This window comes from Scardinius erythrophthalmus (genome assembly GCF_964197995.2).
Source record: "Scardinius erythrophthalmus genome assembly, chromosome: 10".
Classification (NCBI taxonomy): Eukaryota; Metazoa; Chordata; class Actinopteri; order Cypriniformes; family Leuciscidae; genus Scardinius; species Scardinius erythrophthalmus.
This window is the reverse complement of record NC_138230.1, coordinates 14,349,596-14,372,652: the sequence shown is the minus strand read 5'-3', so window position 1 is coordinate 14,372,652 and position 23,057 is coordinate 14,349,596. Positions and strand designations below refer to the sequence as shown.

Sequence of the window (23,057 nt, the reverse complement as noted above, 5' to 3'; positions counted from 1 at the left end):
TATATATATATATATATATATATATATATATATATATATATATATACACACATACATAGTTATGTATATACAATATTTTTTATCTTTCCATTTTCCTCTCTCTCTCTCTCTCTCTCTCTCTCTCTCTCTCTCTCTCTCTCTCTCTCTCTCTCTCTCTCTCTCTCTCTCTCTCTCTCTCTCTCTCTCTCTCTCTCTCTCTCTCTCTCTCTCTCTCTCATTTTGTTTTCATGTTTTTTTTTTTCCTCTCATATGACCATCCCTCCCTTGTTCCCCTGGTGCCTCTTTCTCTCCTCTGTTTCAGAAGCACAGAATCTCTCACCGTTTTAATCTGCCGTGCGTCCGTAATCCAGATTAGCCAGCGAGCGTGCTTAATCCCATCACTTCCCCAATCCCGCGTGGGTGTGTGCTTTTCCTGGTGCCTGAGAAAAATAGAGAGAGAGGGGCAGGATTAGGTGTGATGGAGAGAGAAAGAGCATAAAACGGATTCTTGATGAGAGATAAAAGTGGACGTGAGAGATTAGGCCTCAAATGGAGGCAAACAAGTACAAAGGCTACATGGAGAGAGCAGAGAGCAGAGATAAAGGGACACAAACACAACAGAAGAAATTCTGGAATATTGAGGCAGATGGACAGGTCCTGAGATTTACATCACGCACATACATTCAGCCAGCGTTCTGCAATAAATGCACACACAAACACAAGAGGAAATGAAAAAGCTGGATTAGGAAGTACAGTCAGTTGATCATGTGATCTTGTGCTCTGTGTTTCAGATGAACCGCCCCATTCAAGTGAAGCCAGCGGACAGTGAGGGCCGAGGAGGTAAAACACACACACACACACACACACACACACACACACACACACACACACGTTGGGTTTTCATGTTTTATGGGGATCTTACATAGACATGATTTTTAGACTGTACAAACTGAATTCACCTATCAGATCTATCTATCTATCTATCTATCTATCTATCTATCTATCTATCTATCTATCTATCTATCTATCTATCTATCTATCTATCTATCTATCTATCTATCTATCTATCTATCTATCTATCTATCTATCTATCTATCTATCTAACTTATGGGGATAGTTTTGTCTTCAAAGTATATCTAAGTAGACGCACAACAAAATGTATTAATAAATAAAGAATTCAACATTTTAAACCCATTAAATGGATATGGAATGAGTACAGACTGATTTAATAATGTCTTATTGGATGTAAACGTCAACGCAATCCAAATTACAATGCAAATGGTTCTTTCATTTTAATCCTGCATTAATACACACAGAAAACATGAGCTAGTGCCATTGTGTTGGTCAGCAAGTGACAGTCCTCTAGCGCCATCTAGTGGCCATAAAGTTATCGCAACATGAAACTCACTAGCATCGAGTGACAAATATTGCCTGAGATCATTTGATGGTTATTACCACTGTAAAATGATACATGATCATACACAGCCATTTGTCTAGTGTATGTATACTTATCATGATCTGTGTTTCTGTATGTAGACAGGAAGCTGTTTGTGGGGATGTTGGGGAAACAGCTGTCAGACACCGATGTCAGAAAAATGTTTGAGCCTTTCGGGAGTATAGAGGAGTGCACAGTACTCAGAGGGCCTGACGGAGCCAGCAAAGGTGTGCAAACCACATTCAAATACATGCACTTCATCCTTCTCCTGCAAGGAATAGGGTTAACCAGGTGTATCATTCATAAGGCTTAAATTCTGACAAATATTTATAAACATTTTATTTATTAATTATTAGTCTTTGACTTGAAGGCTCTTTCGGTAAGATTGCAGACAATAAATTACGTCTGTACCAGCATTGTAGTAATTCAAGTCAATTTAAGTCACCTTTATTTATATAGCGCTTTATACAGTACAGATTGTTTCAAAGCAGCTTTACAGGGATAACTGGAAAATAGTCAGTTCAATAATATTGTTGAATATTAAGTGTCCCCAACTAAGCAAGCCAGAGGCGAAAGTGGCAAGGAACCCAAATTCCATCAGGTGACAGAATGGAAAAAAATACAGCGGGAGAAACCAGGCTCAGTCCCCCCCGGCTGTTCTCCTCTGGCCAATGAACGAACATGGTGTGATTATGATTCAGGCTGCATCACAAGTCAGAATTCAGATCGGAATCAGTAGCATTCAAAAATTTATCCAGTTCCTTTTGCTTGAAGATCAATTCATCACGCTGGTATGGAGCCAAAGCTGGCCATAGGGTCTGTGCGGAGGACCTGTGGTCTCTGCTGACGATCTGTGCCGATGGCTGTCATGTCGACCATGCCTTCACAGGGGATTGTCTAGTTGACAGGATCTCTGCTGACGTTCAGGGCTGCGTTGTGGTCGTGTCTAGGTGCAGGTCAACCATCTGATCTGGATATGGACCGGATCCGGCTGACTACGGTAACCTCGGGATGAGGATGAGACAGACAGACTAATATTACCGTAGACGACATTCTTCTTACGATGTAACAAGTACATCGGGTGTTGTAGGAAGTGTTCCCAGTATGCAGCCTAACAATCATTTAACTAATTTGACTTATAGAAATTGATAGTGTTATGTGTATGCCAGGTTAACGAGATGTGTTTTTAGTCTATATTTAAACTGACAGAAGGTACACGAACAAGGCTAGGAAGACTATTCCAGAGTTTGGGTGCTAAATAGGAAAAGTATTTACTCCCTGCAGTTGATTTTGATATTCTAGGTATTATCAACTGGCCAGAATTTTGAGATCGCAATAGACGGAAAGAACTATAATGTGTTAATAGCTCGCTCAAGTACTGAGAAGCTAGACCATTTAGGTCTTTGTAAGTAATTAGCAAGATTTTAAATGTATGTAATGTATGTATAATAGGGAGCCAATGCAGTTGACAGAACCAGGCTAATATGGTCATAGTCCTGGTTCTAGTAAGAACTCTAGTTGCTGCATTTTGGACCAGCTGGAGTTTGTTTATTAAGAGTGCAGGGCAGCCACCCAGTAGAGCATTACAATAATCTAGCCTTGAGGTCATGAAATGCATGAACTAACTGTTCCGCACTTGCTCATGTTGTCATTGAGAGCATATGTTGTAATTTAGATATATTTTTAATATGAAAAATGTGGTTTTACAGATGCTAGAAATGTGGCTTTCAAATAAAAGATTTGTATCATAGAGCACACCCAGGTTCATAACTGATGACGAAGACTTTACAGAGCAGCCATCAAGTGTTAGACAGTTTTCTATGTTATTATGTGCGGAGGTTTTTGGTTCAGTAATTCGAAACTCTGTTCACTGAATCAAATAAATACCTATGGATGTGTTTGTTCTCTGCTAAGAGAATCAAAAAGTAAGCAGATCTAGCTGTTTTTAAGGCCTCTCTGTATGCAATAACACTTTCCTTCCACGAAATGCGAAATGCCTCTAGTTTTGTTTTCTTCCAGCTGAGCTCCATTTTTCGGGCTGCTTTCTTGAGGGACCGAGTGTGCTCGTCATACTATGGAGTCGGACTATTTTCTTTAATCTTCTGTATGTGCAAAGGAGCAAACATGTCTAAAGTGCTGGAAAAAAGTGTCAATAGTTTCTGTTGCAACATCGAGTTCTTCTAAGCTATCTGGAATGCCGAGGAGTAGAAACTGATCGGGAAGATTATTTATAAAGCAATGTTTAGTGGTAGAAGTGATAATTCTACCATATTTGTAACAGGGAGTTTGTCTTGCAGCCTTGGCTAAATGGAGCATACAGGAGACTAGATAATGATTTGAGATGTCATAGATGTCAATTTCAACAGATCTAAAGTATGATTACGACAATGAGTGGGTCCCGACACGTGTTGTCTAACTCCAATAGAGTTTAGAAGTCTGTAAATGCCACTCCTAATGCCTATCCCTAATATAACACTAGTAGGTTTGGGGCCATGAGTGTTCGGTCATCCACGCGTATGTTGGCTAATGAATGATAGTCCAATCGACACAGGCTGTGATTTATAAAGTAATGGATGTGTGTGCTCTGGGTAATTACGTGTGAGTGTGGATGGAACAGATGCACCTGCTGTAGTAAATCATTAACAGATTCACTTATGCTCTTCCACATGTACAGATGTAGGCTTTGGGAAATAATGTGGGCATTTGTACCAATCTCAGCTTATTGTATTTAATTGCATTTGTTTAAATGGATGTTAAAATACTCCCACTTGATGACTTGTCATGAAAATGTTTTTTTTGTTGTTGTTGTTGAAAATGTCAGTCTAATGTATTTGTCGGCTTTGTCTAATGATGTGTTGTGTGTTGCAGGTTGTGCATTTGTAAAATATCAGAGTAATGCAGAAGCACAGGCGGCCATTAGCGCTCTACACGGCAGCCGCACTCTCCCGGTTAGTGTTTCGTTCACAGTCACATTCAGGATTCCTCCCACTATCACACCTACAAGCATAACACAACACAGTATGCCATTGTTCATATACTCGCTCACTCCCTACAGAGTCTTTGTGTTTTGTTTTAACATCACCCACTGCATAGTTCACCTCAGGACTTCTTAGTTTCTTCTATTTGATGTTTGAGAATGAGAATTTTCTTTATCCCCTCAGGGTGCATCTTCTAGTCTGGTGGTAAAGTTTGCAGACACAGAGAAGGAGAGAGGAATCAGGCGTATGCAGCAAGTGGCCTCCCAGCTGGGTGTCATTAGTCCCATGAGCCTACACCTGGGCGCCTACAACGCATACACACAGGCAGTAAGCACTAACACCATCTCTTGAGCAGCAAATCAGCATATTAGAATGATTTCTGAAGGATCATGTGACACTGAAGACTGGAGTAATGGATGCTAAAAATTCAGCTTTGCCATCACTGGAATAAATTATATTTTAAAATATATCAAAACTTAATTTTAGATCCAATAAATGTAGCCTTGGTGAGCATAAGAGACTTGAGAAACATTTTTTTACTTACCCAAACTTTTGAACAGTAGTGCATATTAAGGTTGGAATACACTACATGCCTTTTGCTCAGAATTCTGCCCTGATTTACAGTCTAGATGAGCCGACAATAATTGCCAAAAGTCTGCGCCAGTCTGCAGATTTTGGGCAGTCGGAGTTTACAGATTTCACATAAAATTGCATTGTGGGCACAAACTCTGATTTTTTTTTTTTTAGCTTCAGACTGTGATTCCATCCACCCGGAGGATATTAAAACACGCTTGATGTTTTGAAGCGATTTTAGAACACTCCTGGAAGGACTCCTGTATTTGAGTCCTTAACACGGGTTCACACACAGTTCAGTTAATTATGGGAGTGACAAATTAATTGTATAACCCAACTCACACCCATAAATATTCAGGATTCCAGCATTCTCTGAAAATATGCGCTGTGTGAACAGTATCGGACTGGACAATGAGGTGTCCATTACTTCATTCAGTGCGAGAGAGCCACTCTGCACTGCACTAACGTGTGTTGCGGGATTTCATGTGTGGTTTTGGTAACTTACAGTGACTGAGAAATGAGTGTTTTAGATCCAGTCACTGTTCTCCACCAGAGTTGCTCCCGTCAGTGTTATGCGCTCCATTTTACACCGAGATATAAACACTGCTGTCGGTTAATAAAGATTTGACGGATGAACTCGTGGCGATGACACGTCGCTTCTGAAACCGAAGCTGGCCTCTATCTACCAGTGTTGCAATAAAATACAATACAACTACAATAACAACACAAAAGTAAATTAACAGAACAAGCATAACAAATTAAACTCAGTATATTGCGTAGCTTCTGGTTGTGAAACCGCCGTGATTTAAATTGCCAAAGCAAAGTCGTTCACAGGTGAGAATGTGTTGGTATGTGTTTATTATGTATTAACTCAATATTACAGGTTTTTATACTATGGTATCTTTTTAATGTTGTGTTAGCTGAAGCTTTGTCTTTTTGTATTGTGTTAGTTTTGCAAAATGATCTGCTGAAGTCTATTGCAAATATAGATGTTCACACATGTGTCTAACTACGGTTGCAGACGCACAGTCAACTTGCTCTCGAATATTCACGGACCGGTGTTTTGACCGTTCCAATATGGCAGACGTCTAACCTATGGCGGCCCATAGAAACAGCCACTAATGAGGCATCTATATTTATATATCTATGCATGTTTCTTTGTGAGTTTGTCGTGTTTGAAACAATTTGAAAGTTTGGTAGTCTTTTAGTGTATGATGCCCAGTTTTTCTCTGTAACCAAGTGTATGATGCCTAGTGTTTTAAAATCTGTTTATATTTTAAAATACGTGTAGTGTATTCCAGCCTTACATAAATAAGATTCATACCAACAGCTTAATGTCCATTGAGGAATTAAATATTTTTGTCAGTGTATTTATGTGTTTAAAATCTAACAACTTTTTGAACAGTATCTGTCTTTAAACTAAATTCTGTTTGATTTGAAATCTTGTTGTCTAATGCAATGACTTTCAAACATAAAACGTGGCTTAAGTGCTAAATATTTTTTGGGCCACTGTATGTACCAGGGTTTAGTTGACAGAAAACACATTGGGATGGATTCATTTGGGATTAGAGCGATAACTGGAGGTTGTATTAGGTTTGGAACCAAAAATACTTCAATAATTACTTTCTGTTCTACACACAGGAAGTTTTAATTGAAATGGCTTTGACCTAATAACCCCAGTACAACCCCTGCAGAGGACTCTGCTAAAAGTTTTATATGTCATAGTCCTGGATTCACTTTTTTTGTTTTTGTTGTTGTCCTAACCAGCTCGTCCAACAGCAGGCCTTGGTGGCTCAGTCCGCATATCTGTCTCCTGTGGCGACGGTTGCCGCGGTGCAGATGCAACAGTTGGCTGCTCTCAATCCCAGCAGCATCATAGCCACACCCATTGCTTCAATCACACCCTCCTCAGGTACATGAAAGTCTGCTACAACATCAGTACAGTCCTTCACATCTAGCATTTCAAGTTCTTTACAAATCTTCTTGTATTTGATTGAATTTGTGTATTCATGATCGGCCGTTCTGCTGTAGGTACGAACACTCCTCCAACCATTGCCACACCTGTGCCTGCTCTGCCTCCAATCGTCAACAGTTACCCACAAGTCTCTGCACCACCCAATGGCCAGTCTGCCACTGAAGCCCTCTACACCAATGGTGTCCACCCATATCAGGGTGAGGACCTTCCTCCAGTGTTTATAAATTATAATGCTATATTGTATTATTGTTTAATAATAATACTCAGTATTTTATGAATATTTTATTGTGATGCTTTACAATATATAATGTTTATATCATATTTATTTTATATAGACCACAATAATTTATTAGTATGGTGTAGGGCCTCCTTATGCAGCCAATACAGCATCAGTTCGTCTTGGGAATGACGGATACAAGTCCTGCACAGTGGCCAGAGGGATTTTGAGCCATTCCTCTTCTAGAAGAGTAGCCAGGTCACTATATAATGCTGGTGGAGGAAAACGTTTTCTGACGTTTCCTTCAAAATACCCCATAGTGGCTTAAAAATATTTAGATCTGGTAACTATACAGGCCATGTGAGATGTTGAACTTCACTTTCATGTTCATCAAAACATTCTGTCACATGTCTTGCTGTGTGTATTTGTGCATTATTATGCTGATAAAAGGCACACCCTTCAGGGTCCAATGTTTGAACCATTAGGTGCACATGGTCCTCCAGAATAGTTCGGTAGTCCTTGTCAAAGTGCCCATCAAACACAGTAGGGAATGCCGTGATATTACAGCCCAAACCATCACTGATCCACCCCTGTGCTTTACACAACAGTCCGGATGTTAAGCCTCTTTGGGGCTTCTCCACACCGTAACTCCCACGTATGTGGGAAAGACAGTGAAGGTGGACTCATTAGAGAACAATACATGTTTCACATTTTCCACAGCCCAAGATTTACACTGTTGGCACCAATGAAACTGACATTTGGCATTGGCACGAGTGACCAAAGTTTGGACCCTCTGGAGCTTCCGACAAACAGTTTTGGTGGAAACAGGAGATTTAATTCTGTAGAGTGTTGGGCAGCTGTGGTTTTATGTTTTTTGGATACAGTCCGGGTTAGTACCTGGACATCCGCTTCCTCTTGCATCGACAGTTTCTCCTGTTAGATGTGGTTCATCCTACGTGGTGGTATGCCGACATTACCCTGAATACCATAGCTCTCGATACACCATAAAGACTTGCTGTCCTGGTCACAGATGAGCCACTCTGATATTTCTCCCGTTATGTTGTGTGGATTGCGATTTTTTTTTTTTTTTTTTTTTTTTTTTTTTAATGAACTATTGCTATTGTTCTGCTAACAAACTTCACACTTTGCTCTTACTGATGTATGTATAAATATTTGTATGTTATACCAATTGTCTCATCCTATTCTTCTGTTTGTTTTTAATATTTGTGTATCCTTTAGCTCAGAGCCCTGCATTGGATCCTCTCCAGCAGGCGTATACAGGCATGCAACACTACACGGGTGAGGCTTTTCAACTCCTAACACTCCTTCTGAAATTTGTAAGCAGTGAAGAATGTGAAATATACAATAGTACTCCCTTTTTCAGAAAAACCCCAGCTTAGACCAGTTAAAAATTCAAAATCAAAAGCAAGATGTAAAATACAACCTAATGTAGTTACAATAAACAAACACTTTTCCTAAATTTTTCACGTTTTCACTAAATTAACACAAGTTTTTTTATTCATATGCATGTTTTTATTTACAGTATATACACCAATCTAACAATAAATATTCATAAACAGCAGTAATTACCTACATACTAAATTTTCACTAAAACATTTTAAATTGTTAACTGCTACATATGGACTTCCGTGAACGATAAAGACGTAAATGAATTGTAGAATGAATTAATTTATTGACGTGGATAGTCAAAAAGAACTGATTTACAGAAATGAATCGAGATTTTCAACATCCTCAGTGGTTATTTTGCTACTGAGATACAATGAAGGACTGCTAATTTAAGGCTAGGCTATTTTTATAGCAAGCAGTTTTGTCTTTCTCAAGGTCTTATCTGCTCAAAATAACAAATACAGACTGCAGAATGGCACTCGAAAAGATGACTTTACCCTGGTCTCGTGTCTGACCTCATTACTCCACCCACAGCTACATATCCTGCTGCTTATGGATTGGTCGGTCAACCATTTCCACATCAGCCCACCTTAGTTGCCCAGCAACCCCAGCAGCCGCAGCAGCTGCAACAACGAGAAGGTAACAATGTAATTTCCTGTTTCACTGGGTACTATGACCACTGACATCCTGTTTTGATTATTCCCAAGTCTATTATCGAACATATTTCTCGATCTTTGTTCTCCTAATCTCATGCTGTGCCGCCAAAAGATTCAAAGCACCATTACTTCCTTTTATGATTAAAACAAAACATGTAACTGCCGTGTGGTCTCATGTATTGCATTTCCTCTTTCCTTTTGGCTCATTCCTACTCTCTGCTTACTCTCTCCAGGACCAGAAGGCTGCAATATCTTTATTTATCATCTGCCTCAGGAGTTCACCGACTCGGAGATGCTGCAGATGTTTCTGCCCTTCGGTAACGTCATCTCAGCCAAGGTGTTCGTTGACCGCGCCACCAATCAGAGCAAATGCTTTGGTGAGTGATTTCCAAAGAGCGATTTAGATGCAATATGTGGAGGGATTTAACACACTAAATTAAATGTAAAAAAACGAAATTAAATGATTTAATGTATCGCGGATTTTTGCTTTGAAATACTATTATTTTTTTCATGTAACATTAAAGGTGCAATAAGTGATTTCTGAGAAACGCTGTTGAAAGTGGATCGGACCAATGAGCAGTAGGGGGCGTGTCCACTGAGAGGGGGGAGGAGAGAGAGTGGGCAAGAGAGTGAGATTTGAAGAAAGACTGTAGAAAGAGAGATGGCTGAGAGACATTACAAAAGAGAAAAGCTCAGAGAAATATCACTGGAAAAAGAAGGGTAAGAGCTTTAGAACCCACGTTAATATTAGAAAAGCTTTCCAGCGCTGGAGAGACTGAAGCGAGAAGGCCTGAAAACGGACGTGAGGTTATGTTGTTTCTGCTCCATACGCGAGTAACATTGGTTTTGCTGTTTCACAGAACCAAGATATGCTGTTGCTGGAATGTTAGCTACAGTAACAGGACATTTTTGAGTGTCATTTTTTTGTCTAGAGCTGCTGTGCTTCTGGCGATACCAACAAACTCATGCTTTTATGTAGTGTATGTTCATTTTGAATGACATGACATGTTCTTCCTTGTCATTCGTTCGTCATATTCACTTTATTTTTTCCATTAAGAATTATTTTGCCTCACTTCTGCTACGATAAAGACATCTGCTCTTGCATTGCGTGTTCATGCATTTTGGGGGCGGAGCAATGAAGGGAGGTGTGTGTTTGTTTGGGTTGATGTCAAATGTCAAAAGTGTCCAACAATGATTCTCAGAAATCACTTCCTCCATCTTTAAAAAGGAGATTAAATGCCACCTGAAATGAAAAGCCTCATGGTATACGAAATACATGAAATAAAATGATGCAGACAATGTTTTTTATCGCAAAATAATGTAATATATATGACCCTGGATCACAAAACCAGTCACAAGTAGCACGGGTATATTTGTGGCAACAGCCAACAATACATTGTATGGGTCAAAATTATCGATTTTTTTTTTTATGCCAAAAATCATTAGGATATTAAGTAAAAATCATGTTCCATGAAGATATTTAGTAAATCTCCTACCGTTAATATATAAAACATTTATTTTTGTGAGTGAATGCAGCACAATCGTGAACATAAATGGACAACTTTAAAGGCGATTTTCTCAATGTTTTGATTTTTTTGCATCCTCAGATTTCAGAATTTCAAATAGTTGTATCTCGGCCAATTATTGTCCTATCCTAACAAATCAATACATCAATGGATAGTTTATTTATTCAGCTTTCAGATGATGTATAAATCTCAATTTCAACAAATTGACCCATGTGACTGGTTTTGTGGTCCAGGGTCAAAGTTTTGAGGGTGGGGAACAAATTAAATATGCGTTTCATGCCTTATTTATTTATCTATGCTTACATTTCATTGTACTTTTATTTATTTATTGCAACATATTTAATTATCAATCTATTTATTTAATTGACCCCCGGTTTCACAGACAAGGCTTAAGCCTAGTCCCAGACTAAAATGCACGTTTGAGCTGTTTTAATTGAAAGCAACATCTCAAGATGCACACCAGTAATGTTTTTTTTCAAAGGCACGTTTATAAAAGCTACTTAAATGCCCTAATTGAGCCAAGGCCTTATCCTGCATATGAAACCTGGCCTTTGTCTGTTAAATCTCTCCACAGCTGCAAGCGGAAGTTTGCCGTTGAAACGGTTTAAATGACGAGCAGCTCATCGGTGACTCGTTCACCGACGCGCTTCCTCCGCAGCTTTTTCAACTTCTGTTTCTTTCTCCTTGCCGGTCACGTCCTTCACGTCGTAGGTTTCGTAAGCTTCGACAACCCGGCGAGCGCTCAGGCTGCCATCCAGGCCATGAACGGCTTTCAGATCGGCATGAAGAGGCTTAAAGTTCAGCTCAAGAGGCCTAAAGACGCCAACCGCCCATACTGAGACGAACAGGTGAGGAAAACCAGAAAAGATGATAAAGGGCCTCTTCTCTAAATCTCTCTAAGTGTTATGCTTTATAATGTGTGACCAGTTCTAAACTTACAAGTCTAGTAGCCAGAATATCCTGTTTTGATCGATTTATTAAAAGAATTGTAACCTAAATAACTCATCAGCATTAGATCTTAAAAAACATAGTCGAAAAGGAAAAAATTAATTTTTACTTTCATTTATTGTTTTTGTGCTGTGTCATTGTTCAAAAAACAATCAAACAAACAAACACAACCTCATCCGCAACCAAGGCTGCCCCGTCCAATCATAACTCGTGCGGAGACCACGTCGCTACGGCTACGGTGGCCTAGCAACCAATAAAGCTCCCCCTTCCTCCCACAGCGTTGGTTTGTAAGTTGATTGGCCTGTGTTGGTTGCTGTGGCGATATTCCTGCCTGTGATGGTTGCCATTAGCAGTTTTGTTTTTTGGCCCTTTGTCATGTATCCTCCATGCTGAGAGTGCATGGCGGGTTACCGTGGTGACTATGGACTGTGTTTGGTGCGTTGTGACTCTCTCTTTTTGTTTTATAAATACTGATCAATAACTGACACTACATCTGTGATTTAGCCTACTCTCAACGTAACTCCTAGCTAATGGAGTTACTCCAACTAAATTGATCCCATTGAACTCTAATCAACCAGCTCAATGTGCTACTTTTGGGTGGATTTTGTTTTTGATCAGTCTCCTCTGTGTTTTGTTTGGTCATGACTCTACTTCTTCTACAAAATACTCCCATATGTAGTCTGGTGGTGTTATAGTTACTGTGAATGTGGGGGGGGTGGGGGGTCTCAGTGTGGTTGTATTTGATTCCAAGAGAGTTTGTGCTAGTGGGTATGCTGTTTCGTGCCAACGAGTGAGCTTGTGTACGTGCTTGCGTGAGTGATGCGAACGATTCGTGCGTGAGAGCGAGCGAGCGAGAGAGCAAGAGGTAGGGAACTTCATTCATTCTACCTCTCAAACCTCTCACGCTGAGGTTTGAGGAGACACTTTGTGGTTGTTTTGGTGAAAAAAGTGACGCATTGTGCCGACCAAAGAACAGCATTCCTCTGTAGGAATTCTGGGTTATCTTACAGTCAAACTACATTCGATCATTGGTTTGAGCGCTCAAAAAGACGCAGTTAAGTCACCATGTGAAAACCGATACAGCCCAGAATTCCTATGGTGCATGTTGGAAATTTGTTTGCCTGCCAGAAATGTTTCCCCACTTTAAACACTAACACAGAAAAACACACACTTGCATTAAAAAACACTGACTCACAACATAGGCTGCATGGAAGTATAGAATGGTAAGCATTAGATAACCTTCCCAAATGCTAACTTTGTGAAACAAGTAGGAGTGTTTTTTTTCTTTTGCGGATCGATGTGACTTGCTCCTAACTGCTGTTTTCATTTTCTCTCTCTCTCTCGCAGGGAAGAAAGGAGAGGACTAACGGAGTCACTTTTCCTCTGCTGCAAATTACGGGACCAACAACTTTCGCAAAACTACAGTATAAGACCTGCCGAGATTATTTAAACAAAAATATACATTTAATAATAATAATAATAAAGACAGACTTATCGCAGGAGGCGCAGGTTAAATAGAATGATTTACTACCTTAACAGTATACGATATAGGACCAATCAGCAACGCAACGCCACTCACTCTTCTGCTTCACAAGCTGTCGTGCCGTGTGCTTGTGGGTCGTGACCTTTCTGCCCTCGACCCACACATCTACGCCTTGCGCGCGCACACACACACACACATACACAAATGGGACCAATGCTAATATGTCAGTACTACACGAGTTTCACTTCTGGGTTCAAAGGAACTACGGACTACTAAAGTCTTTCTGCAGCAATCTGAAATATGTATATAGAAATTCCAGGGGACCATGTGTAGACATATCGAAACAGTTGGGAGGGTGGGGCTGGGTCCACGCGATCAGAGCAAAGAATCATGGGTGGTACGGTAGCTAGAGAAGTTTTGGGAGTTTGGAAGGATTTTGCTCTTGGTCTCTAATCTGAGTCCAGTTATACATAGTTCTTCATCTTTAATTCTTACAGAAACAAATGACCTGTGGTATAGGATGCTGGTCCTATATTGCAATCCTCCCTAAAATGACTGAATATAGTTTATCACAGAGGCTGTAGTTAGAGGTTTTTTGTTTTTTTTCTTTTGTTAGTTTTTCTTTCTTTTTATGGAAAAAAAAATTGTGGATGATTCGAGAAGATTCACGAACGTGAATAAAAATGTATTTCATTGTATATATCATGCTTTTAAAATGAAGGTCAAGATTTAAACATTTGGGATATTATTATTATTATTATTATTATTTAGGGAAAATGATTTCTATCCTTTTTTGCTATTAATTTATCAATTTCTTGGAGGGCATTTTTTAAATTATTTATGAAGATAGAGGATCATTGGCACATGCTCCGATGAATCCATGTATTTTTAGACATTTTATTTACAGATTTACCATTAATGAACAATCATTATTATTATTATTCTATTTATTTTCTTCAACTGTTGTTTCACAACCTGTCGATTACAAAAAAAAATTTGAATAAAATTTTAAACAATATTTTTTTGGTTTGTGTCTGTGTGTCATTACCGAAATAAATGTATGTGTATTTGTGATATTTTGTGATCTTTAAAATATATATTGTTAGCAACTTGCAGCAGAACATATTTTCACTCATTATTTATGTATGCTAAAGTTTTCATATCATTGGCTTTAGAAAAGGCTGTGTATCAACATTACTGCATATTTATAGTGGCTGTATGAACTTTAATTCCTCGCAAATAATGCCTATTTTCAACCATTCTAATTTCAACAATTGTAAGATGGACAAAACAAAATTTGTTGTTTTATTAATCAATGACAATGAAAACAATGATTAGACATGAGAAGTGCTAACCTTCTGGATTAAAAAAAATTCACAACAGATTTTTTTTTTATATAAGAACTGAAAAATATTAACTTTTTATATTCAACAAGGAAAAAAAGCAATTATTTTAATTTTTGAAAAAATATAATAAAATGCATAACTAATATTGATAGCAAACCGTTACTGTTTTTGAGTGGTGTATATAACAAATGCATCATGTTTTAAATAAGATTAGACTACTCTATAATCCATATCATACAACTCTGTGTCATTGTCGTGAAATGAATTGCCTTGTTGTGATGCAATTATGGTTCTTCAGGTATTATGTACTTCAAATTCAATGATATTTTTTCAATTGAGACCCAAAAATAATCACCCTAGTAATTTACAGCTGTCATTTACAGACAATAACAGAGCTTCCTCAAAGGTTTCGTCATCCTTAAAACGTCACAACTCACATGCAGTGTAACGTCACCTTAAATAGCTTCTGCCCCGCCCTTCATATTTAGATTCGCACTCCTCGTTTTTTTGGCCCTCCTCTTCTCTCTTTCATTCGCCTGCCTCGATTCGGCTCTCAACAACACCCGGCAAAAGTACGTCTAGACACTTTAAACTCGGACATGTGAAGAGAAAAGTTTATAATTCGAGCTCCCAACAGCGAACGAAGCGGGAAAGACGCCAAAAAGTGGACGAGTTTGAACGTCAGCTTTAACGCCAGGCTTCCTTTGGCGTTTTTTTCTTATTACGCGGATTTAAGAAAACTATGCTGACAGATTGGATTATGGATTATGAAGAACGATCACAATTGTACAGATTGCCTTGAATAACTGCGAGATTACACCCTTTTTCATGCACCTTTCCTAAATCCATCTCATCTCATCTCCTCACGCGCTCACATCCGTGTGTTTCGCACTTCTGCTGAAAGTAAGTAACGTTACCGTAATACGCAGTTATGCTCATTCCCGCGCCGCTCTTCGGAGTTGAGCTGTCGTTTTCTTAAATTTATTTTCATACATTCATGTTTGTTGTATTTTAACCTAGTGTTTTGTTTTGGCTCGGTCGCCTCTTGAATCAGTTGTTTGATGATGTATACGGCCTACATTGGGAACGGCGCAATGGAAGTAACGTTACACACTCACATTTAGTAGCGCGTGATGTTGTGAATACAACAATACTACGAACAAATATACGTCGTAACTTGTTCGTATGGTAATACGTCGAAATGCGTCAAGAATTTGGAAAACCTACAATGTTTTCTCTTTCCTGGTTTTAAATAGCGGGTTCCATGTTTGAAAGCTGCTCGGATAATGCATTGTGAGTCACTGCAAATTTGAGGATTAGTTTTTACCTTGATAGTCTTTTGCAGACCATCAGGAGCGAATCTTGTTAGACACGAGTGATTTCACGCTAAAGGACGTCGACTGTTTTCCACAAGCAGGTTTTAATGTTAAACCGTTATTATGGAAGGCTAACTGATCTCTCCTGTATGATATCATCAACGTATCAACTTGTGATTGTCGTCTCGCGTTGCACTCGAGCCTCGAGGGCTTTGAAGTGGACTCTCATACCAATGTATGACGTCATGGCATACGTGGAGTAAACGGATAATGGTGCGATCAAGTCATGTCGAAAAGATCGTATTTACGAGTTCACGCCTCCACCACAACGTCGAGTGGGAAGCTCTGGATTTTCTTTTCGAGTTGGGGCGTGTCGGTGAGAAACCTGGCTGAAAGCCACAATATTATAGGTATTTAGCAGTGACAGTGTCAGGCTTTTTTATTTACAACAAAATAAGCTAATTCACTGCACAAAATATAGTAGCATTGTAATATAACAACAACATAATATGTAATGATAAAATTTACAATAAAGTTACAATGACTTTATGAATTAATTAAAAACATTAAACTGCAAAATACACCTGATGTACATTCTGTTCTTAATTTTCTAGAAGTAGATTTCAAAAACCTTGCTGTATTTTAATTAAGAGAAGGTACACCATCATCTTGCTCCGACTAAAGTGAGTTGAATGCACCTGACGTCGTGACTTGAGTTCACAAGAATTTCAATTTTTTTGCTGAAAATATTATATATTTTTATTTTTGTTGTGCCCTGCTCATTTTTACGTTTGCAAAAGAAAAATCTAGTCTTTTGATATGTTTTAAATGAAATTGTTCATCCATATTTTGCGCCTACTATTTTATAAATATTGAATAAATGGACATAATACTCATTTAACCTACTACTTTTTGTATAATCTGTATAATATGGACGTATAGGCATATTTGGACAGTCTTTTGTATTCAAATATGCATACTTTTTATGAAATTGAATCATTCACTGAAATCATTCATTAATGGCGAATATACCATCCTAAAATCAGCATGCAATGAAAATTCTAAATGCATGTTATAATTGTGAACAATTCATGCATACATGTTTCATTTTTCTCCAATTTTTTAGTCCGTTTAGGTCCCGCACCTGCGAGCTCACGCCCACATCTCAGAATCTAATCAACAACTGATACATAGAACCAAGTTCCGGTCTACATTTTTTCGGATATATACGTCACAATAAATGATCTCTTGCTACTTCCCCTATGTCGCAATTTTAAGCATCAAATGCATTTTTTTATGCAAAACACAGCAAAGCTCATTTGTCTTTTTTCTGTCAGGTTGTCAAAAATATGAGTCACTGATTCATTCACGAACAAAAACACAACTACAGCGCTCCAGCTGCTTTTTATAGTTTGGGTATTTGCTAACCAAACAATTCTTCAAAGCTGAGAGTGAATGCAAACAAAAGCTGACTTTTCCAGACAGTCTTTAGACTCCATGTTCAAAGTCCAATCTCTTATTTCATGCTTGGAAATTAATTAAGTCCTCTGAGAGACATTTTAGCTAGCCTATTTCAAAACCCACCAGAGTTTGTGAAAACATCCATTAGTAGCCGTGGTGATTTCCAATAAACAGTGTTTTGGATTGCCGCTCAACAAAAAAAGATATTATCGAAAAGGAAAGATTCTGAATTAGGAAGTCAACTATGATTCAACAGTGCTGGTCTTCTATCAAAGTTTATTGACACTTTGACATTTCTGATATATTCAAGCCCTGCTCAGATAACGTTCTGACAGTCTGCATTATCACTGTGCGTTTAGCTCTTCGTTCGCACAGAATGGCACAGCAAGGGAGAGAATCCGTCTCATTCTCAAGCCTGGCCGGCTCCAAGCAGTGCTCATTACCACAGGTGACAGTGCAGCTTTTCAGCCGCTGCCAGCCAATGACAGCGGCCATGATGTCATGCTGACCTCTCAGAATGATTCCATTGAAACAGAGCAGGCTTTAGTACAGCTGTCGACCCATCCGCTCAAACCGTGTCACTGACAGCACGAGGATAAGGAGGGGCTTTCATTGAAAAGTCCTCCACATATTTTCTTGGACCCGTGTGAATGGTTCACCAATCTGTACCAGGGATGTGTTCATGTCCCTCTCAGGAGAGCTCATCTTTTACAGAAAGTGTACTTTCTTTTTGGTAAAATAATAGCTCATCCGCTCACATTTAGTTTCTGAATTAATAATGTGGGTTATCAGTATTGAGGGTGGATGACATGAGTGTTTGCTAAGGGAATGGCAGCATTGAATCTTTATTAAGTCCTCTTAATGTGTTACTTGTGTTCTATGAAGGTTTATTGGGAGTGTAATGTGTAAATATTGTACTTTGAACACACGCTCTGTTCAAACACAGCCTTCATAGACAGTATTTTAAGGCATTATTAGGTGTGCTTCGGATTCTGAAGCCTGTTGCACGCTAGCAACGTAAAATTTTGGCCACGATTCTAAAACAAATTTTGTGAATCCTCATTGATTCCTCTGATCACTGTAAAAATGAAAGGATCCTGGAGGAACCTTTTGGAAGAACCCCCAGAAGAACCCGTTCAAAAGTGGGGGTTCTCTGAGGAACCTCCCAGGTTTCCTGAGGAACTCTTATATGAAGCATTGCGTGAAATTGCTTTTGGTCCCTCCAGGAACTGAGTTTAGAGTTTTATTTCTTTATTTTGTATTTCTTGGTGGTACCATAGTTACCATTAACTTCTAAGGTAATAAACAAACTGAACCAAATACAAAATAAGAATGGATATAGCATATTATAGACACGTTTTAATACATACACTTTGAAAAAATCTAGTAATAGGCCAAATAACAATGAATACATAAGCAACATGAATAATCAACCATTAAATACAATAGGCTATACAAGACAAGACATCTCAACAAAATGCATGGAAACAAATAAATTCCATGTAAAAAAAAAATCTATGTACAAATTGCATTAACATCTTGACTACACTAATTAAAAGTTCATCAAATGTTTTTAGTATACTCCACTTTAAAAAATGTGTCTCTCAATCCTCGTTTAAGTCTGACGTCACTATTTCTGGTCCAAAATCTCTATCAGCTGCCTAAAGCAAACAACAAACAGTGCTAATGTGTACTCACAGTGCCATTGTAAAACTATTGAAAAATCACGATCCTACCCTTTATCTCTATATGCAAATCTCAGATGATCACAGTTATTCAGCTTTTATGAATCGTTAAAATATTGAAGTCTGGGATACCATGAGACTGTGAGTGCACACCATTAAAAAGCTTATCTTAAATATGTCATATGAATCAACAGTGCTCATAAACGTCTAGAAACGAGTAGAAGGCTTGGACCCGTAAAACAGAATTCCTTACAACTTAAGCAGATAACATCACAACTTCATAGATTAAATTGCTACACTGTTGACATTGTACAATGGACCTTTTTGCCCACAAAATTTCACAGATGTGACTCACACCTTCTACGTTGCAACATAAAATGCAATCAATATTCACAAGGGACATTTGACGTGAAGGGCAAGTATGGTAACCAATACTCGGATTTTGTCTTCTGTATTAAACCCATCCGAGTAAGTGCACACACAATAGGAGCAGTGAGTAGTAAAAACAAACACACGCACACACACTGTAAACCGTGGACACACACACCCGGAACAGCATTAATTACCACACCAAAATTTGAGGTAATTGAGTCTGAAAAGTAAACGTATTCATCAGCCAGGCTTCTTTTTTTTCCTCGCTTTTATGGTGGATGGTCCTGGCACTTGATTTTCAGCTCTACAGTAGGTTTTCATTCCTGTTCAAACTTGTATTTCAGCATACTATGCCAAGATCCCTACAAAGTTTCAAATGTACCGATAGTAATGTAATTAACGCCATAGAGGTGAAAATAAAAACCATTTCCTCATCCCTGTGACTTTTCAAACCTGTTTGACTCTCTGTCAGTAAAACCCAAAAGCAGTTCACTTTCACTGCATTTTTTTTGGTTTTAAATCATTCATGAATCCATTCTTAAACTCGTCTTGTTCAGTCAATCAATTAAAAGTATTCTGTTCATATGGGTCTACAACTCATGTGTTATGAATTGTGTTATAAGTCTTCTGAAGCTATAAAATAGCTTTTTTCTATTTATATATATATAAAAAAAACATCCTTACCCTCAAATTAGTCACAATAAAAAAATGATAAATCAAGCATTATTGACACCAAACCTGTCATTTAATTTATCTGATTAACGTGAATGAGATGGGAAGATTTTCAGAGAGAAACTGATTCACACACACAACTAGGAATATAGTGTATTGATGGTTTTAATAGAATTTTAAAGTTTAATAGCTTCTATCCCTATTCACTTTTGATGAATGGACAAGAGCAGCTTTAAGTTTCATTTAGACCTTAACCCTTACTTCTAAGATTTTACCCATTACAGCACCTTGTCTAATGTTATCATTGAATATTCTCCTAAACTGTCATTGAAATTAAATTCACAGTAGGTAGGTAATGATGATATGGTATATGATGCGCAGCATGAACTCCTATCTCTGTGTGCGAGTGATGTGATGCCCCACAAAATCACCTTTAATAATAGGCTAGTCTTTCAAAATGTCTGAATATGTCATATGTGTGTCTTCCTCTGCATCAGGATGTTGTCCGGGCTGAGAGAGTGGTTCTGGAACGAGAGGCTGTGGTTTCCAGAAGGCCTGGGCTGGGCCAACCTGGAGGATCGCGATGGTGTCATCTACTCCAAAGCATCTGACCTCTGGGTGACCCTGCCCATCGCCCTCGTCTTCCTTATCATACGACAGGTCTTTGAAAGGTCAGCGTCAGATTATTAATGTTTTTATGTGGTAAACAAACACCAATGTCAATATTGTATCTGCAACATATGGTTTATGCACTGGGCTTTTTTTTTTAATCAGAAGTGTATATATAGACACATGCTGTTCATCATAAAAGAATCCTGAAAAACATTTAAGACTGATTCCAAAAAAATATTAATCAGCACAATGATAATCATAAGAAATTTTTCTTTAGCAACATATTAGAATGATTTCTGAAGGATCATGTGACACTGAAATAAGGGCTGCTGAAAATTCAGCTTTGCATCACAGAAATAAATAACATATTAAAATGTGTTAAAATAGAAAACTAATTGTAATAACATTTCACAATACTGTTTTTACTGTAGTTGTTCAAGTAAATGCACCTTGGTGAGCATTTGAGACTTCTTTGAAAAATATTTTTTTAAATTTTAGCGACCGTAAACCTTTAAATGAGTGTAATACGGAGTGAATTAAACTCACTGTGAACAACTGTATACTGCAGCTCAGAAGTAGGATATTTGATATTTCATCATCTGTCTTGTAAATGGAATCATTTAGTAATCAATCTGTATTATGTTTGACATGGTGTGAAATATGTTTTAAATATGGTTAACATTGATGCAGTGTTTTCAGTTTTTCCAACTCAAGTGTTGAGAGTTTAATACTGTTCATCAACTTTAGGACGGTGGCCATTCGTCTGGCCACAGCTATGGGCGTAAAGGAGAAAACCCGAGTGCGAGTGGCTCACGACCCCATAATGGAGTCGTACTTCAGAATCACAAGTAAAAATCCCAAACAGGTACAATTCAACATATTCTACACTGTCCAACTCATCAGTACAGAACAACCCTATTAATGTGTTCTTTTTGAATGTTTCCTCATTTGCAAGCTTGTGTTAAATAAATAAATGTATGCAGAAATTCAATTTTCAAAGTTTTACAAAGTCTTGAATGTTTTTTTCAGTCTACTTGTGATTGACATATCTAACTCAACTCATATTTCACCATTAACGGACCCTTCATGTTCTACGTCACTCTACAGGGCGAAATCGAGAGTTTAGGTAAAAAGACCGGGTACTCAGAGAGACACATCCACAGATGGTTCCGGCGACGACGGAATCAAGAGAGACCGAACCAGCTGAAGAAGTTCAGAGAGGCCAGGTACAGAGCGACACGCACAGGCCGTCTGATCCCATTCTTTCATAAATGGTCATAAATTACATCATTGTAAAGTCTTGCAAAAAGCAATTGACTGCTCGTAAACATCATAAAATGATTGAGTAACATGATTGAGTAATCTGAGAATGGTACAATATGCAATTATTACACAATATTCACTGTGCAACAAAGAAAAAAAACATACATTTTCTATTAGGTGGTAGGAAGTCTATTTCACACTGGAGAAACGGTATGTGGTATTAATAAACGGAAAAAAAATTGGCTAATGTACCCATGCATAACCCTTGACATTTCAACATCTATTTGTCTTGTGCTTCAGAAACGCATCCAACACGTGTGATTAAAGTGATTTAAAGGAATGTGCAGGGTTCAATACAAGTTAAGATTTATCCGAAGCATTTTGGATAATGTTGATTACCTTTTCAAATATTTTCAAACCGTCCCTCAAAATGTATACATTTAATTAAAAACAAAATGCAGATAAAATAACCAGGCTGATCAGCAAACATCTCAATCCACACGGTTTTGAGAGTGCAGTTTTCAGTATTATACGTTTCAACACAAGACTAGTGTGATATTGTTTACCAACCAAGTCTGTGCAAAGTTTTATCAATTCATGGCTATGTAAAGCATTTTTCACTTGCTTTGAAGTTCGTCCACTTACAAAACAAATTACAATTTACACAACCTTACAGTTCAAATATAATTGATGTAGGGGATTTAACAAGCTTCATATTTCAAAAGTGCATGACCCGGTTTACTTGTAAGTGCACTATTGTAATTGCGTCTTTTTTTTTTCTGTGGTAATGTACATTATGCCACAAAGGCTTGTCAATAGCTTTTAACTTGTATTGAGCTTTGAAAACATCCTTTAAATTAGGTTGTTATCATGCCGTCTCCTACTGTCACTCACAATAATAGGTCATATATGCTTTAAATATAGGCTTAGGTGCTGTTGTTCGTGATGTGGTCTTGTAATAGTACAGTTTGTATCGTGAGTGGACTCTATCAGTGTTGTTTTGGCTTGTTTTTGTACATTTTGTTGCTGTGTGTCCTGTAATAACTTCATAATGCAAAAATAAGTGTAGACCCTTGAATTGAATGGCTGGTGATCAAATAATGTTTTGGAACCAGTAATCCAAATAATAATGTAATTTATTGATATGAGAGAT

The 23,057-nt window shown here is 38.1% G+C and overlaps 2 protein-coding genes across 6 annotated transcripts in view; both read left to right on the top strand.

Moving 5' to 3' along the window:
• LOC308697408 (CUGBP Elav-like family member 3) overlaps window positions 1-14,102 on the top strand; it is a 65,747-nt gene extending 51,645 nt beyond the window's left edge. For 2 of the 4 annotated variants that reach the window (XM_081376614.1, XM_081376612.1), the window contains 11 exons: window positions 771-819; window positions 1,516-1,641; window positions 4,283-4,362; window positions 4,576-4,719; window positions 6,733-6,877; window positions 6,997-7,137; window positions 8,397-8,456; window positions 9,099-9,203; window positions 9,454-9,597; window positions 11,458-11,594; window positions 13,042-14,102. In XM_081376614.1, the coding sequence (XP_081232740.1) occupies window positions 771-819; window positions 1,516-1,641; window positions 4,283-4,362; window positions 4,576-4,719; window positions 6,733-6,877; window positions 6,997-7,137; window positions 8,397-8,456; window positions 9,099-9,203; window positions 9,454-9,597; window positions 11,458-11,585 (1,122 nt within the window). In that variant the 3' untranslated portion in view covers window positions 11,586-11,594; window positions 13,042-14,102. Of the gene's footprint in view, window positions 1-770; window positions 820-1,515; window positions 1,642-4,282; window positions 4,363-4,575; window positions 4,720-6,732; window positions 6,878-6,996; window positions 7,138-8,396; window positions 8,457-9,098; window positions 9,204-9,453; window positions 9,598-11,457; window positions 11,595-11,881; window positions 12,337-13,041 lie in introns of those variants that run through there. The other 2 variants (XR_014030934.1, XM_081376613.1) reach the window with 2 other exon arrangements.
• An 889-nt stretch (window positions 14,103-14,991) lies between these two features.
• The window catches only part of cers2a (ceramide synthase 2a), a 28,226-nt gene continuing 20,160 nt past the window's right edge, over window positions 14,992-23,057 (top strand). For both annotated transcript variants that reach the window (XM_081377647.1, XM_081377646.1), the window contains exons 1-4: window positions 14,992-15,426; window positions 20,527-20,700; window positions 21,389-21,506; window positions 21,749-21,867. In XM_081377647.1, coding sequence (XP_081233773.1) covers window positions 20,528-20,700; window positions 21,389-21,506; window positions 21,749-21,867 — 410 coding nt within the window. In that variant the 5' untranslated portion in view covers window positions 14,992-15,426; window position 20,527. The remainder of the gene's footprint in view (window positions 15,427-20,526; window positions 20,701-21,388; window positions 21,507-21,748; window positions 21,868-23,057) is intronic.